Source organism: Cryptomeria japonica, chromosome 8, assembly GCF_030272615.1.
Source record: "Cryptomeria japonica chromosome 8, Sugi_1.0, whole genome shotgun sequence".
In the NCBI taxonomy this organism is placed as follows: domain Eukaryota; kingdom Viridiplantae; phylum Streptophyta; class Pinopsida; order Cupressales; family Cupressaceae; genus Cryptomeria; species Cryptomeria japonica.
This window is the reverse complement of record NC_081412.1, coordinates 161,280,700-161,298,661: the sequence shown is the minus strand read 5'-3', so window position 1 is coordinate 161,298,661 and position 17,962 is coordinate 161,280,700. Positions and strand designations below refer to the sequence as shown.

General features: G+C 32.3%; 2 protein-coding genes across 3 annotated transcripts; both read left to right on the top strand.

The window, feature by feature from the left end:
* Positions 1-248: 248 nt before the first annotated feature.
* On the top strand, positions 249-1,998 carry LOC131044782 (salutaridine reductase). The gene is made up of 5 exons (XM_057978217.2): positions 249-366; positions 450-711; positions 816-914; positions 1,060-1,224; positions 1,312-1,998. The coding sequence occupies exons 1-5, from the start codon at positions 350-352 to the stop codon at positions 1,705-1,707; spliced, it is 939 nt and encodes a 312-aa protein (XP_057834200.2). The 5' UTR covers positions 249-349; the 3' UTR covers positions 1,708-1,998.
* A 3,899-nt stretch (positions 1,999-5,897) lies between these two features.
* Positions 5,898-8,024, top strand: LOC131857987 ((+)-neomenthol dehydrogenase-like). 2 transcript variants are annotated; one of them, XM_059210819.1, is made up of 7 exons: positions 5,899-6,012; positions 6,096-6,357; positions 6,466-6,555; positions 6,697-6,861; positions 6,975-7,064; positions 7,206-7,370; positions 7,458-8,024. In XM_059210819.1, the coding sequence occupies exons 1-7, from the start codon at positions 5,996-5,998 to the stop codon at positions 7,584-7,586; spliced, it is 918 nt and encodes a 305-aa protein (XP_059066802.1). In that variant the 5' UTR covers positions 5,899-5,995; the 3' UTR covers positions 7,587-8,024. The 2 variants fall into 2 exon arrangements, with proteins under 2 accessions (XP_059066803.1, XP_059066802.1); XM_059210820.1 differs by lacking the exon at positions 7,458-8,024 and having other exon boundaries at positions 5,898-6,012; positions 7,147-7,322.
* The last annotated feature ends 9,938 nt before the right edge of the window (positions 8,025-17,962 follow it).

Sequence of the window (17,962 nt, the reverse complement as noted above, 5' to 3'; positions counted from 1 at the left end):
CTATTTCTGAAATAAAATATTAATAAGCAGGAAAAATCAATTTAAAATAATAAAAATTACAGCAGATTAGTAAAAGAGATCCATCAGAATCTTTCAAAGGACAATATAAGGGTCCTAATGAAATAGAAAACGGTGGATGTACATCAAGTCCGGTTTTTCATTTCATTTCGCCATTAAGGACAAACAGAATTAAGCCAAAGAAGCATCTAAGGGACTCTCCCTCTTGTAGCAAATTGGTAAATATTTGATCCATTTTTGTTCATTAAATTTAAATTCTAACTGTAAATTGAATTATTTTGGGGAATAGCTCTCTCTCTATATACATGCATTGTATTTCCCTGTCAAATTAATGGCGGTCAATAGCAGGTATGTTTGCAGATTAGAAAGACGTTCTTCCGGCCATTTTTACAGTAAATTTTTGTGAATTTCTGTGTGCTGAGTGTTTGCAGGTGGTGGACGAAGGAAACGGTGGCGGTGGTGACAGGGGCGAACAAAGGCATCGGGTTTGAAATTGTCCGTCAATTCGCAGAAAATGTTCTCACTGTTATTCTCACTGCAAGGGACGCCAATAGAGGATTGAGTGCCGTAAAAACCCTCCATGATCAGGGTTTCAATAATGTTGTGTTCCATGAGCTGGATATTCAGAAGCCCCACAGTGTCTCAGATTTTGGAAGGTGGATGAAGGATAACTATGGCGGCCTCGACATACTGGTAAAATCACAGCCGCTTAAGTCGATTATTTTTTAGATGAATACAGAAATCATATGCACAGAGAAAGAATTCCTGGAATAATCTTCAATTATGAATTTTGGCAGGTTAATAATGCTGCTATTTATGGGATGTTTAGGGATAATGAAGTTGTGATGCAAGCTCTCCAAGTTCCAGGAGTGTATGACCATATTATAGACACACTTGTAAGAATTTTTAAAATTCATCAATTGCTGAGTCTTTTTCGGAAGGGTTTAATGTAAATTTATGGATTGTTAATGCGGGAAGGGTTTGAATTTACCTTTCAGTAGCCGATTGATATGCGATTAGCTCTGTTTTTTATTTTCTCAGAACAATCCAATATTTGCCAAAGCACACAAAACAAACTACGAATTGTCAAAGAATTGCATAGAAATAAATTATTATGGAACGAAGAGAATCACAGAAGAATTACTGCCGTTGCTCCGACCAGAAGGTCGAATTGTGAATGTGTCCTCAGAAGCCGGATTGCTACGGGTATGGTAACTATCAATCGATTTTCTTATTTCAAGATTGCTTTGTGAATTTTGTTGGGAGAGGGGTTTAACTGTTGAGATTTTACAGTTTCTGAAGAATGATTCGCTTCAAAGGCAGCTTTCTGATGTCTCAAATATAACAGAGGAATTCATTGATAACATGGTTGAAATGTTTTTGGAGGATATGAAAGAGGGGGAATTGGAAGGGAAGGGTTGGCCCATTTTTGCAGCTCCATATTCTCTGTCAAAGATTGCTTCAAATGCCTATGCTCGCCTCCTCGCTGAAAAATTATCAAACAGTGAAGGAGGGAAAAGAATATATGTGAATTGTGTTCATCCAGGAGTAGTTCAAACCGACATGAGTGGGAACAGGGGAAACTTAACTGCTTCACAAGGAGCAGAAAGTTCTGTAATGGTAGCTCTGTTGCCACCTGGTGGACCTTCTGGACAGTTTTATTTCCTCAAGGATCGCCATGAATTTTAAGGACATTCCCACTTTCATGGGAGTGATTATATGAATATTTATGTGGATTACAGCGAGCAGCGTATGGATTTCACTAAATAGATTCTTCTGTCATCACAGTAATTTTAATTTTGTTAGGGATGTCACATTTTGTCTTGTCAATAATTTCACACTTTCTTGTTTTTATTTCTGGATTCTATTTTGTGTTTTCTTACATTAAGTTTCTGATCATTATGTGTGACAGATGTAAAAAACATACATTCAAATTTCAGAAACAAAAGCAAGAAACAGTATGGATTGTGGAAAGTTGATATCATTAGTTAAATTTTCTTGTGGTTAATGGGAATATCTTAATGCATCTTTATGATCATCCATCAAACCAAATTGTCAAATCAGTAGACCATCTTGTTTGTCACAATCTTGGAATATTTTATTTGACATCAAAATTTAAATTTGTTTTGAGTTTACATGACAAAAGACTTTTGAGGAATTGATTTATATTCAAGGTGGGTGCCAAAACTCTTTTTTAATAATATATTCTTGTCCCCTTTAGCTACTTTATGCTTACTGTTTTGTCTATCGAGCGGGTTTTTTGTTTTCATCAGCTTAATCTCTGTTGGGCAACAAGCTTCTGCCATTTAGACTTTAAGTTTTTTTTATTAAAAGGGATTCCTCAGACTTCCATATGTTAATTAGGAAGGACTCCTTATGCCTTCCATGGATTGCCTGGTAGCATTCCTTCTCTTCTACTAGAAGGAATTTTGATGCTTCCATTTTGAATTGTGCAAAAAAATTTATTTGCCATCTTAGCTCTGTAAATCCTACATAATCAATATAATTTGGCTCTGCCTTTACCGATCAAAAAAAAGATTTGATTTCATTGGTAATCTTTTAATAAAATAAATTAAAAATGTTTAATTTTAGTATGTCTTAACTTCAAATAAATTATTGATATTATTTTTTCATCTAAGAAAAATAACCTTGTTAGGTGCTTGTTAGTTGTCCAAAAAATTATTACAATATTTAAAATTAATAAGAAAAGGATAGCAATCCAACTTTAAATCATCGTAACAACTTAAGTTATTATAATAAATTTACAAAATATTTGAATGAGAATAACTCTATTGATCTCAAACCTCCATAAACAAACAACGATTATAATGAATGCATAAGCACCTCTAGTTTCAACTAAAAGAAAGAATGACATATCGTCATGCTCAATTACTTCTTCAAGTGGATGGTCTTTTGAATGCTAAATATCTCATATGAAGAATATCATATAATATTTGTGCTTCATTTCACTTGTTGATTTTCTATAATACACATCATGCTTTGTTGGGTAACTAGTTTTCCATGCTTGTTAAATTGGAGGAAGGTATAGGAGAGATATTCATAGAGGATGAATCCATATTATTTCTATAGAGTTCCAAAAGTTTTTTGCATACACCATTTGTCAAAACCTAAGTATATGAAATTAAAGTTTAATGTTTTTTACATTATGCCTCATTAAAGTGCAATTGTCTAAGCGTGTCTTAGTTTTCCACTTCTCACAAGGAGGGCAAAGGTAGTGTAGCCATTCTCCTATATATGAATCCTACTTCTAAATTTTTTTTCTTTGGGTTGAAACTCACATAGTGGCATTTGGTTCATAGTTGACATTAAAGGTCACTACTTGAGCATGGTAAACATTTATGCACCTAATAACAAACTAAATAATCTAGAGTTGTGCCATTGATTGAATTTTTTTTAGAAGACAACTCTCTTATTGCAAACTACTACTCAAGTAAGTAGTGATTGTAATATGGTTAAATAATCTAAAGGTTTAATATATTAGTTTTTCACACGTGTTGGCAAACAATATATTTAGTTTTTATTTTGAGACATAGCCTTATAATAGTGTAACTCTATATTTGTATGACACTTTGGTTTAAAAAATATGATTGGTAGCTATTTGAATTAGATACAAATTTAGTGAGGATTTGTTGAAGCCAAACGATCTTAGTGGGAACATTAACAATTCCTTAATGCTCAATATTAGTAGAGTATTGAGAATAATAGATGAGTTCTTGCTCAACCAAAAAATAGGATATGAATCAAGAGACAAGTTATAACTTGAAGTGGACTTATGATTCTCAACATAGAGTAACCAAAAACTCCTTGCAATGAACAATTGATAAGTAGTATAGTGCAGTATCCAATATCCCTTAACACCATTTGAATATCTTCTAGATATGAAAGGCCTACTCTATAGATTCATGACCTTATATTTCTTTACCAGCAAGGAGGCCCATATGGGAGGAATAATTTTTTTGAAGATCTCAGTTGGCAGTTTCTAGCCACTCCAAGATTTGAAATGCGTGACTCCCTTCAAGGCTCAATGAGGAACACGATTCTAGATATAATGTAAACATAACTAATGGTCTCTATTCATTATTTAGGTGCAATAAATCTAGTGTCCTGAGTAATTTTTTTTTTTTTGTTTGTGTGTGTGTGTGACCCTTTCAATTACATATACATATAGATATACATTACCCTTTCAATGCTCTTAGAAATCAAATGTGGAGTAGCTCCCAATAATGTTGAACATGCTAGGGGATGAAATGTTGAGTGATAGATGAAGGTTTTTCGCACTTCATAAAAAAAATCGACTGAGATTTGATGAGTTAGTTTATCACCTTTTTTTCAACTTATTAGAGGTGGTAATTTTTTAAGGCCATTGTATTGTTTGTAATGGGCCTTGTTAAAAACGATGGTTATAAAATAAGCAAACTACCTAAAAATTAATCATATAGTTTACTCCATTATACATTTCTTTTATGAAAGTCGAATGTTTTTTGTTTGACTGATTTACACTTCTTTTATAAAAGTCAAAATGATCTATGCTTTTCATTTATAGAAATTGTTTGACTGATATATGACTTGAATTTAAGATTTCCACGCATTGCCATTACACTTAAATGTCTTATAATATTTGTAAACATTACGTGTAACAATATTTTATATAAATGTGTGTTACATTATAAAGTCAGTTGGAATGTGAAATTAAATCTTGAGATTTGGAATCATTTGGTGAGCCCAACGTAGCATAAGAGTATGTTATATGTCAATATGTTAATGAATTAAGATATTCCCATCAAGATAGGCAAGGAATTAATTTGAGAAAAAAGATGGTATATTAATTTCACCGTTACACCAACTTAACGCAAGAGTATGTTTTTTGTCAATATGTTAATTTAAAGACATTCCCATCAAGATAGAGAATAGACTTAATTGAGAAATGGATGGTATATTAATTTTAGTGTGACACTCTACCTCTACTTTCATGTGCATACAAATGCATTTCAAATTATTTTGAAATAAAAGTAAAGGTGGGGGGGATGGTTTCACATATTCAAAAAATGGTACAAAAACAAGTATCTATAAGATGTGGTCATGTAATGTGATAAAAAATCTACATGATGTGGCGTGCAATAAAAATCCACTCAATGTTTTTTATTTTTTACACTCAACCACTCAATGTGGCCATGTAGTGAAGTTTTTAGACAATATGACAATATTAAAAGGCATTATATATTAAAACTACTTGTGTAGAGGAATTATCTTATTGCATTCAACGTAATGAGTAAAAATATAGTCATTGCGGGTTTACCACACAATATCTTACATCTAAAATTATTTTGTAGGAATAGTCAAGCTTTGTAAATCATGTATACATTATGAATTATAAATACAATAAAGCTTATCCAAGATGATCAACAACACATGTATTTTATGTGAGCGATCTCTTAAGTTAACGATGAACTTGACAATACAAATTAAGTTCCATTCATTCAAATTTAATTATCTTTACATTACAAATTCAATCTACCTACATATGTTGTACATAATAACTCCTAACAAAAACAATTTTTATTTCTTAAAGATTCTCTATCTGACTAACCTATATCTGATTATCGATGTATCCATCATACCTCGTTGAAATACAAGTGCTAGTTTTTAAATTATATGAAGACAATGTTTTGTTTTTTTACTCAGATATTTCGAGTCTACTTGATGAAAGGAGGTCAAACCGAAATATAAATTGGTGTATGTAAATTTATATTTTCTTTCGTTCCGCCATTAACGACAAACAGAAGCCAGCCAGAGAATCATCTAAGGGACCCAGACTTGTCGCAAATTGGTAAATATTTGATCTATTTTTGCTAATTAAAATTGCATTTTACTGTTAAATTGAATTATTTCGGGGAATTGCACTCTGTTTAAATCCACCATCAGAATTATACTGGTCTTGTATTTCCCTGTCAAATTAATGGCGGTCAATAGCAGGTATGTTTACAGATTAGACTGAAGTTTTTCCAGCCATTTTTATAGTAAATTTTTGTGAATTGCTGTGTACTGAGTGTTTGCAGGTGGTGGACGAAGGAAACGGTGGCGGTGGTGACCGGGGCGAACAAAGGCATCGGTTTTGAAATTGTCCGTCAATTCGCAGAAAATGATCTCACTGTTATTCTCACTGCAAGAGACGCCAATAGAGGATTGAGTGCCGTAAAAACCCTCCATGATCAGGGTTTCGATAATGTTGTTTTCCGTGAGCTGGATGTTCAGAAGCGCAACAGTATTTCAGATTTTGGAAGGTGGATGAAGGATAACTATGGCGGCCTCGACATACTGGTAAAAGCACAGCCGCTCAAGTCCAATTGAAAAATAATTATTTTTGGATTGAATACAGAACTCATATGCGCAGAGAAAGAACTCCTGGAATAACCTTCATTTTTACAGGTTAATAATGCTGCTATCTATGGGATGATGAGGGATTATGAAGCTATGATGCAAGCTCTCCAAGTTTCAGGAGTGTATGACCATATATTTGTAAGAATTTTTCAATTTTATCAATTGCTGAGTCTTTTGCAGAAGGCTTTTATGTAAATTTATGGATTGTCTATGCGTGAAGGGTTTAAAGTTGCCGTTCAGTAGCCGACTGATATGCGATTAGCTCTGTTTTTCTCTCAGAACAATCCAATATTTGCCAAAGCACACAAAACAAGCTACGAATTGTCGAAGAATTGCATAGAAATAAATTATTATGGAACAAAGAGAATCACAGAAGAATTACTACCGCTGCTCCGACCAGAAGGTCGAATTGTGAACGTGTCCTCAGAAGCCGGATTGCTACGGGTATGGTAAAAGCACAGCCGCTCAAGTCCAATTGAAAAATAATTATTTTTGGATTGAATACAGAACTCATATGCGCAGAGAAAGAACTCCTGGAATAACCTTCATTTTTACAGGTTAATAATGCTGCTATCTATGGGATGATGAGGGATTATGAAGCTATGATGCAAGCTCTCCGAGTTTCAGGAGTGTATGACCATATATTTGTAAGAATTTTTCAATTTTATCAATTGCTGAGTCTTTTGCAGAAGGCTTTTATGTAAATTTATGGATTGTCTATGCGTGAAGGGTTTAAAGCTGCCGTTCAGTAGCCGACTGATATGCGATTAGCTCTGTTTTTCTCTCAGAACAATCCAGTATTTGCCAAAGCACACAAAACAAGCTACGAATTGTCAAAGAATTGCATAGAAATAAATTATTATGGAACAAAGAGAATCACAGAAGAATTACTGCCGCTGCTCCGACCAGAAGGTCGAATTGTGAATGTGTCCTCAGAAGCCGGATTGCTACGGGTATGGTAACTATCAATCGATTTTCTTATTTGAGGATTGCTTTGTGAATTTTATTGCAAGAGGGGTTTAACTGTTGAGATTTTACAGTTTCTGAAGAACGATTCGCTTCGAAGGCAGCTTTCTGATGTCTCAAATATAACAGAGGAATTCATTGATAACATGGTTGAAACGTTTTTGGAGGATATAAAAAAGGGGGAAGTGGAAGGGAAGGGTTAGCCCATTTTAGCAGCTCCATATTCTTTGTCAAAGATTGCTTCAAATGCCCATGCTCGCCTCCTCGCTGAAAAATTCTCAAACAGTGAAGAGGGGAAAAGGATATATGTGAGTTGTGTTCATCCAGGGGTAGTTCAAACAGACATGAGTGAGAACAGGGGAAGCTTAACTGTCTCACAAGGAGCAGAAAGTTCTGTGATGGTAGCTCTGTTGCCACCTGGTGGACCTTCTGGGCAGTTTTATTTCCTCAAGGAACGCCATGAATTTTAAGGGCATTCCCACTTTCATGGAGTGATTATATGAACATTTCTGTATTAAATAATTTTTTCTGTCATTACAGTAATTTTAATTTTGTTAGTCTATATCACATTTTGTCTTCACAATGAATATCGGTTAATGTGAATATCGGTTCGATTAATGTGAATATGCATCTTTACGATCCATCAAACGAAATTATACATTTATGTTGAGTTTACCATCACAAAGACTTTTTAAGGAATTGATTTACATTCAAGGTGGTACCAACTCTATTTTAATAATGCATTTTTATATTAATTTATTTAATTTGATTTTATTGATGATTTTTTAATATAATAAATTAAAATTGTTTAATTTTAGTATGTCTTAACTTCAAATAAATTATTGATGTTATTTGTGCATCTAAGAAAAATATACTTGTTAGGTGATTGCTAATTGTCAAAAAAAATTATTACAATGTATAAAATTCATAAGACAAGCATAACAATCCAACTTTAAATCATCATAACAACTTCAGTTATTATAATAAGTTTACCAAATATTTGAATAACTCTATTTACCTCAAACCTCCATAACCAAACAACATAAGCACCCCTATAGGACTGCCGAAGATGAAACAAACAAGTAGGCTTGCAATGAACTCTATAGGTTCCTTTTTGAGTATTGGGGCAAGCTCATATATATGACTTGGTTTACTAAATCGGCCTCGTAGGTTGTTTACTGTTAGTCATTGGTTAGTGGTTGGTTTTGGTTCTTTGGACTTGTGCGGTATGCTCTTGGTGTGTTTTTATTTTTGTTGAACTTTTGCTGCAATTTTTGTTTTTGTGATGTTTGAATGTTGTTTAAGTGTTTTTGATAGTCTTTGACTATGTTAAGGGCCAGTGCCCTCGTTAACGCTCCTTTACTAATAAAAACATAAGCACCCCTAGTTTCAATTAAAGGAAAGAATGCCATATCGTCATGTTCAATTAATTAGATTGAAGAGGGTGTTCTCATAAACTATTATTTGAATGCTAAATATCTCATATGAAGAATAACATATAATATTTGTGCTTCATTTTGCTTATTGATTCTCTATAATATACACAACATGTTTTGTTGGGTAACTAGTTTTCTATGCGTGTTAAATTGGAGGAAGGGATAGGAGGGATATTCATAGACGATGAATCCATATTATTTCTATAGTTGCAAAAGTATTTTGCATAAACCACTTGTCAAAAGCTAAGAGCCATTGAGATTGTTTGTTTAGTTTGTTTATAAGAAATTGAAATTTAATGTTTTTTATTTTACACCTCATTAAAGTGTAGTTGTCTAAGCATGTCTTACTTTTCCACTTCTCACAAGGAGGAGAAAGCTAGTGCAAACATTCTCCTATATATGAATCCTACCTCTAATTTATTTCTTAGGGTTGAAACTCACATTGCATCATTTAGTTCATAGTTGACATTAAAGGTCATTACTTGAGTGTGGTAAACACTTATGAACCTGATAAAAATCTAAATAATTCAAAATTTTGGCATTGATTGAATTTCTTCTGGAAGACAACACTCTTATTGCAAACAACTCAAGTATGTAGTGTTTGAAGTATGGTTAAATAATCTAAAGATTAGTCATAGTAGTTTTTCACATGTGTTGGCAAATAATATATTTAGTTTTTGTTTTGAGACATAGCCTTATAATAATTTAACTCTATATTTGTATGACACTTTGGTTCACAAAATATGACTGGTAGCTCTTTGAACTAGACACCAGACTTAGTGATAATTTGTTGAAGCCAAATGACCTTAATGAGAACATTAACAACTCTGTAATGCTCAATATCAATGGGGTATTGAGAAATAATAGATGAGTTCTTGCTCAACCAAAAAATAGGACATGAATCAAGAGACAAGTTATAAATTGAAGTGGACTTATGATTCTAAGCATAGAGTAGCCAAAAACTCCTCACAATGAACAATTGATATGTAGTAGAGTGGAGTATCCAATAGTCCTTAACACAATCTAGATATCTTGCAAATATGAAGGGCCTACTCTATAGATTCGTGACCTTATATTTCTTTACTAGAAAGTAGACTAATGTGGGTGAAATAAAAAATTGAAGATCTCAATTGGTGGTTTTTGGCTAGTCCAATATTTGAAATGTGTGACTACCTTCAATGCTCAATGGGAAACATGTTTCTATCTATATAATGTAAGCATAATTAATGTTCCCTATTCATTATTTAGGTGCAATAAATCTAGCATCAAGAGTTGTTTTATTGACTCAAGACGTAACAACCATGTAATTAATCATTTAGTAAACTATAGAAAGTAATGAACACATTAAGCACAATGGTTACTAGAGTCAAAGGGTAAAAGCACAAAGTTATGCCACACTTTTAAAAAGGAAATGGCCAATTGTGCTAATTCAACTTTTTAAATTGAATCAATAGAAAGTGAAATATATGTTTTGAATTTGGAAATGATGTAAACTACTAAAATGTATATATTTTTATGTGTATTTTATGTTTATAATTTTTAAAAATATTTAATAAATATTTGAATATACTTTCTTATAAAGTAAACACTATATTTTAGTTGCTGATAAAATGCAGAAATTGAAGTTATACGAGGCGTCACATTTTATATAGTAAAATTTACCCTTTTTTTCTTCAATTTTTGTGTATATTGATAATTTGAAACTTTAGTGCAAAAATATATTTTAATTTTTTTTATGTATATATATTTTTCAATAAATTTGAAAAGTTGTGTGTATAGAAATATAACTATTTCCATTTGGCGTCACCTTTTTTCTTAATTATTTATCCAAATTAGAAAATAATTATATCATCTTGACATATACTCTTTTCTCTAGTGCATTAATTTTTTTCTAAGTTTTAGTATTTTTCCATTACAAGATAATCAACCTTATATTTTAGTGCTAATGACCTACTTTCAATAAAAATACAATATAAAATATAATTTAAACTAATTAAAATATTAAAAGATATATATTGTGGAAAATTCACTTATAGATATAAAAGGGTATTTTCAAATTTCAATTTTTTTTTTTTTTTTTATAAGAGTAGGAGTTGTTGAAACATCGAGTTTTTTAAAAAAGATTTTTTTTTTGGGTAATTAGACCCAAAGTGGTATAAACTATAAGTAGACAATTCCAATTGGAAAAGTTGTGGCCCATATGTAAGATAGCTATAATGAATCTCTATAGACCATATGTTTGACTAAAATTAATTTTTAGTTAGAATTACTTAAATTCACTTGTCCTGATAAGTTGGCCTAAAACGTGACACAATTTTGTGCTTTTACCCCAAATACTTAGACTATTTTTTTTTGTATAAAATGATTCTACAATGATTACAACTAACACAAATCTATTTAAAATACCTTGGTATGATTATAAAATTTAAACTACTTAATATTACATATATAGCTACAAATATATGGAAATCATACTCAAAATATGTGTGTCTGTGTGTGAGAGAGAGACGATATCCATCTTGTCATATAAAGAATAACTTCCCCTCATGGTACTCTACTAGAGCAACCCAACCCATAACAAACAATGTGACATTATGTGACCGATATGCACATTGATGGAATCTAATTCATTATGTGAGTTACAGACAAGCTAGCAAAATTATATGCTCATGCATCATATATATAATACACTTGTCCATGGCTAAACATATTATGAGAGATGACATATAAAGAAACCAGAATAATGCACTTATGCATGAAAATCAACATGACATTCAATGCTTACACCATAGAATATCATGGTCATCTCCCTATGATATATTGACATTATATAAGATGGATAAAACAATATCTAGAATACAAAGCTCATATTAGAATTAGTTCAACAATATAATTTTCCAAGGCAATAATATTGACTAAATAGCACACCATGAAATCTGTCATATCGAATATGCTCCCTAAAACAACTCACTACTAGATGACTTAGGAAACAAAGTTCTTACTTCATCGTTTGTTAATTCCTACGTATAGAACACTTCCTTGGAGTCAAATGAAAGGATAATAAATAAATTCACCCACATGCATAATATTGTACTCTTAAATAATGATTTAAGCACTAAATTTGTGTACTTATGTTATATTTAAATCAATTTACAATTTTCAATATGTAGAATGCAATGGAGAGGACAACATTTAAATAACCATAACTTTATGTCTCTTAACCAAAACAAAAAGTTTAAATGTTCTAGAAAGGTGAAAGAGAAAATAATAAAATCCAAAGAGAGTTTTACAATATTGTTAAGCACACATGAACAATTTTCTCTACAACTCAACTCACTAGTTCCCTACATTAATTTGACAACATGATGGTCTTAAAATTGTAGGAGTTGATTGTGAACTCCTCACACCACATGTTCATTTCTAAAACAAAAATATTCTAACACAAGAGAATGACAAGAATAACTTTCTTAATTATAGATACAAGATTGAATTAATTCAATATATGATTTATGTACAAAAGATGTCTAACTTATAAAGATGAGGTTGAGAGATAGGATTAGACAAGAATATAACATGTGTCTTAATCTTATGTTATGAGAAAACTAACTTGACAATTTTTAAATGACCTAGGACAAGGAGTAAATGCTCAAAGTTAAGATAACATCTAATGCTAACTAATATTTCTAGAAAGGTTCCCTAGGACCTAAGTAAAATTAAGGATGCGAATACGACCTACTATTGGACTAGTTACGTAAGGTACCTTATTCACACTAGCAAAATTAGACATATATATATATATATATATATATATATATATATATATATATATATATATATATATATATATATATATATATATATATATATATATATATATATATATATATATATATATATATATATATATATATATTCATATGATTTAACAATCGTCTTAAAAATTTAGGTAGTTAAGTAGGTATACTAGTTGTGGTTGCTTTATTATTTTGATTATAATAATTTTTAAATAGAGTTTGATACAATCTTACTAATCAAGGTACATATTATGACTATGTTCAGGATATCAATGTTTAGCGAAGCAAACTTTGAGATAAATGACAAGTATACTATCATTATTACAAACATTAATTATTGAATAAAGCTCATAAAAGCTATCACTATCACACTAATATACTCATGTCATTCATACATGGACATCTTGTAAATCTCAACTTGTAATTAAAAAGTCACCTTTTATACCCAAATCACTATACCTCAAATAGGCATTCTCACATCAATTTCGAATATAGTTCTTAAGGTTTGATCTTACAAACATTGCATTTTAACATATAAACATGATGAACTCTAGATCCACATATGGTGTTAGAGAGCATAAGAGAAAGTCGAACTAACAATTTTTTCTTTATTAAGCACAAGGATTTACATTAGAGTTGTAGACTTCACTATTGATTAACATGCGTAGGTATAAAATGAAAAAGAAACATACTATTTCCACCTAAATGACTCCATGCTTGAGTCAACATGGTAAACATTCATATGAAAGAAAACAAGGGAACCCATAACACTAATAGAAAAAATTTGAATCATCATTTAGTAGCAAATAGCCTTCATGTTGTTAAAAGATGCATATTGATGCCATTGTTGTATACTAGTTACAACTAATTTATTTTTAAGGAAGAGAATATGAGCCTCAATAAAATTTGGGTAGATGTTATAGTTCCAAACTAAACTAATTAGAAATGCAAGCATTGATCAGACCTAGTTAGAGTTAGGTAATTGAAATTCAAACCCTACGTGAAATATACTATCTACTATGGTAATTCTTGCAAAATTTGATTAAATTTCCAAAGCTCTAACCTATATTTTTTCATTTTTATTTTTCACATCTTTTATAACTTATTGATAATATTTATATAACATTTAAGGAACCCAAAGAAACACCTTGAGCTTTTAATATGGTTACAACCTAAAATTTGGACTAACTCAATTTTGAATGAAGCCGTATGAGATTTTCTTTGTAGTTTTAGCAAATTAAATATATAATTACTAATATGGCTTTCTATATAGTCACTAGAAAATATAAAATATATGGCTTGCTACATTGCCACTGGAAAATCAAAAGTTAAGCTATCTTTTAGAGGTGATTTGTCCATTCACTAGGGCATGGATTACCATTTCCCCACATTCATATTTATTTTAATATAATCTGCATCTTTATCTAACAAGAGAATCCCATTTATAAGAGAAAGAACAAAGCAAAATCAAGCATTTCTCCTCATCATCCATCTTGACATTGGGACATAGGCTAATTGAGCCACCAATATATTGAATGATTCTAGGTGGTCTGTAATTCATCCACTCTCTTTCATTCTAAAAGAATACAATTTATTGCTCAAGAAAATCTTATTCACTAAACATTTGGGTTTTTACATCTCACCATGTTTCTTCTACAACTTCTTTATGGAGGACTCTTCATGGATGTATTAATTAAAATAGAGTTTTCCAAGCACAATTTGATTAGACCCTTGGATTTACGATCCATAACCTTATAACGTGTAGATACAGTAGGATTTGTAGGTTTAAAGACATTTTTATCAATAACATCCCATAGATCTCGATCTATTAACAAATCCTCCATCTTTAACTTCTACATCTCAAAATTATTTCTAAAAAAATTGTTGGATATTAGAGTTGTTGGAATGTCTTGTTGTCATTGATGTCAACATATTCCTGTATTACAGAGAAATTTTTTGTTGTAGAGAGTTGGTTTGGTTGCAGATGTGTTGATATAGATTAATGGGTTTTGAGATACTTATCTCTAGTTGATTCAGTATGAGTTTTAGTGTTCCGAAAGGTGATCTGATCGAGTTTTGTGATCCGGTGTGATGATTGGTTTTTTTGTTGGTTTTGTATTGCAGAGTTGTGATTTCTAGATTGCAATGCTCTGGAATTGATCCTTTATGTTGTGCAGATTTTGGAGAATGTTTGGGATGTTCATGTGTGTCCTTTGTTTGGGTGGTTCATGATTTGGAACTTCACAAGTGTATCTTTTTGTTTGTTGTTGGTATTCTTGAGCTTCGATGATGAAATAATGATGATTCATGTTATCCGAGTTGTGGTTATTGCGGAGGAATTCACGTTGCTTGTTGATGTTCTTTGATTATGTTCTATGTGTTTTGGTGGCCCACATTGATCATGGTGCATGTTATTAAAGATTTTATTGGTTTGGTGGTATTCTTCATGTTATATGACTTTCTGGCCGACTCGATGGTTGTTGCATGTTGCAGATGATCTTGGCGAGATATTTGGTGGTGTTGCATGTTTGAGGATTAAATTTGGGTCCATGCTATGTCCTTGATGACATTGTATTGGTCTGCATATGGATTTATGTATCATATAATATAATTTTGTAATTAGGTCTTATGTGTTCAGCCGACCATGAGGTTAAGGTTGATGATTTGTATAAATAAGTGTTGTAATCATGTAAGATGTCTGTCTGTGGTTGTGTCTACGATTTGTGAGAGTATTGTATGTGTGACCAAGAGAATTGATCTTTCGGTAGTGTGGCAGAGCAGAGAAGTGTTGTTGTGTAGACAATGTGCTTAACCAAAACTGTGATAAATTTTTTGGAGATGTTATTCTTTCAGTTCATGTAATTTGGATTGTTGTCCAATCTTTGTAAAGTAGTAAGCCTTCCTAGGGTTGTAGCCCTTTGTTGTTTTTGAGCAGTGAGCTCTAGGCAGTGTGCCTGAATGCATGTGCATTCCTCATTGTAATATTTACACATACTACTGCAGAGTATCATCATATTGTGGGTAGGTTCCCATCGTGGTTTTTTCCTTAACCACGTTTTCCACATCAAAAATTTGTGCGTTATGTGTGTTTATCTTTGCTATTGTTGTTATTGTTGTTCTTGATCACAGCTAAAGTTGAGGTTAAATTGTTTAAGTTTGGTGAAAATTAATTCACCCCCTATCAATTTTCCTACATTGTTGTTGCCAACAAATGGTATCAGAGCCAGATCCTTTGGAAGGAGATTTATTGCTTGAGGAGATCTGGGATGGAAATTATTGTTTTCAAGAAGGAGAGTCCGAGATTTGATGGAACTAATTACACTATATGGAAGGACTGAATGGAGTGTCACTCGAAGTACCTTGGAGAAGATTATTGGAAGATCACAAAGAATGCCTACAATGTTCCTCAGAATGGTCCTATTACTACAACTGAGATCAAGGATGCTGAACATAATACAAGAGCTAAAGAAGAATTGCTGAGTGCCCCGACTGATGTGAAGATGACTAATGTGATGGGATTGCAGATTGCAGATGAGATTTGGGAGAAGCTAGAAACCTTGTATGAAGGAGATAAACATGTGAGAGTTGCTAAATTGCAGAGCTTGAAAGGAAAGTGTGAGTTGTTGAGAATGGGAGAAGATGAAAATATTTCATCCTTTATGGCTAAAGTGAATGATCTTGTGTTGAACATAAGATGTGTCCGTGGAGTCCTTGAAGAAGATGAGATTGTAGCTAAACTGCTGAGATCCTTTCCTCCTGCTTATAAACACGAAGTTCTTGCTATTGATGAGATCCAAATTATGACAATTGTGACAAGAGATATGCAGGTTGGTAAACTTGGTGCTTTTGAATTGAGAAAACTTGGTGAATCACATAGCAAAGCTCAGACTGCATTTAAAGCTACTGTATTTGGGAAGTAGAAGTATGATCTAGGAGAGAGTTCAACTAGGGTGTCCAAATATGAAAGGAAAATGAGAGAGATGGAAGAATAGGAAAGAGAATTGGAAGAGCTTGAAGCACTTATTGCCAGAAGATTGCCTAAGGGAGCCAGTAAGTATGAAGGGAAGTTCCCTTTGAAATGTTTTTCATGCAATAAGATTGGTCATTTTGCTCCTAGGTGTCCTGAAAGAGCAGAAAGAGTGTCAAAGTATGATAAGACTTACAAGCCTAATCGCAAGTATAGATATCAAAAGAAGTGTTATTATATTGTTGATGAAGGTGTGACAGATGATGAGTCTGAGAAAGTGAATTCAGAAGATGATCTGGTACCTACTAATTCTACAAGTTGCATAGTTGAAGAGAAAGCCTTGGCTGCTAAGATTGAATAGAAAGATGAATGGGTGATTGATAGTGGTTGTTCACATCACATGACATGAGATAAAGGTAAATTTCTGAATATGGAGAAGTATGATGACGATGTAGTAAGATTTGGAGACAACAAAGCTTGTGTAATTCATGGTAGAGGTTTTATTTCTCTTGATGGTAAGTATAACACTGATGATGTTTTATATGTTGAAGGTTTGGAGAATAATCTTTTGAGTGCTGGACAGATGGTTGATAATGGATATGATCTACAATTCAAGAATGGGAAATGTAAGATCTTGAATAGCTCTGGTATAGAAATTGCATCACAAACTAAAACTAAAGGTAATATATTTCATCTAAATGCTAGTGAGAAAAGTTGTTTGATTGCTCAGATTGATGAGAGTTGGTTGTGGCATAGGAGGACGTGTCATGTCAATTTTGACTGCATGATTAAGATAAGTTCTACTCAAGCTGTTAGAGATCTGGCTAAGATAGTGAAGCCTACTAATCCGGTGTGTAAAGAATGTCAATTGGGAAAACAAACAAGAATTTCATTCAAGAGCAAACTGTATACATCTAATGGATTATTAGATCTTGTGCATACTGATTTATGTGGACCATCTAGGGTGAGAATCTTTAAGGTTGACAAATACTGCATGTTGCTGATTGGTGACTATTCCAGGTGGGTCACTTCTAGGGGAGAAATCTGAAGCATTGGAGAAATTCAAAATATTCAAAGCTAGAGTGGTGATAGAGACATGATTGAAGCTGAAGTTTCTAAGGTTTGACAGAGGAGGAGAATTCACTTCCGGTGAGTTTGATTATTTTTGTGAAGAGCATGAAATCCAAAGACAATTGTCTGCTCCACTAACCCCTTAGGAGAATGAAGTTGTTGAAAGCAAGAACAAAACTATTTTGGATGTTGCTAGAAATATGATGATTGAAGGAAATGCTCAACATATCTATTAGAGATAAGTTGTTAGCACTTCCATGTACACATTCAACCGAGTGCATATAAAAGGTGATTCTAGTAAGACTCCTTAT

Excerpts from the sequence above, each read along its gene's own strand:
- LOC131044782 (XM_057978217.2), top strand. Across the intron at positions 915-1,059 it reads ACCATATTATAGACACACTT|AACAATCCAATATTTGCCAA; the intron begins GTAAGAATTTTT and ends TTATTTTCTCAG. Across the intron at positions 1,225-1,311 it reads CAGAAGCCGGATTGCTACGG|TTTCTGAAGAATGATTCGCT; the intron begins GTATGGTAACTA and ends GAGATTTTACAG.
- LOC131857987 (XM_059210819.1), top strand. Across the intron at positions 7,065-7,205 it reads GAGTGTATGACCATATATTT|AACAATCCAGTATTTGCCAA; the intron begins GTAAGAATTTTT and ends TTTTTCTCTCAG. Across the intron at positions 7,371-7,457 it reads CAGAAGCCGGATTGCTACGG|TTTCTGAAGAACGATTCGCT; the intron begins GTATGGTAACTA and ends GAGATTTTACAG.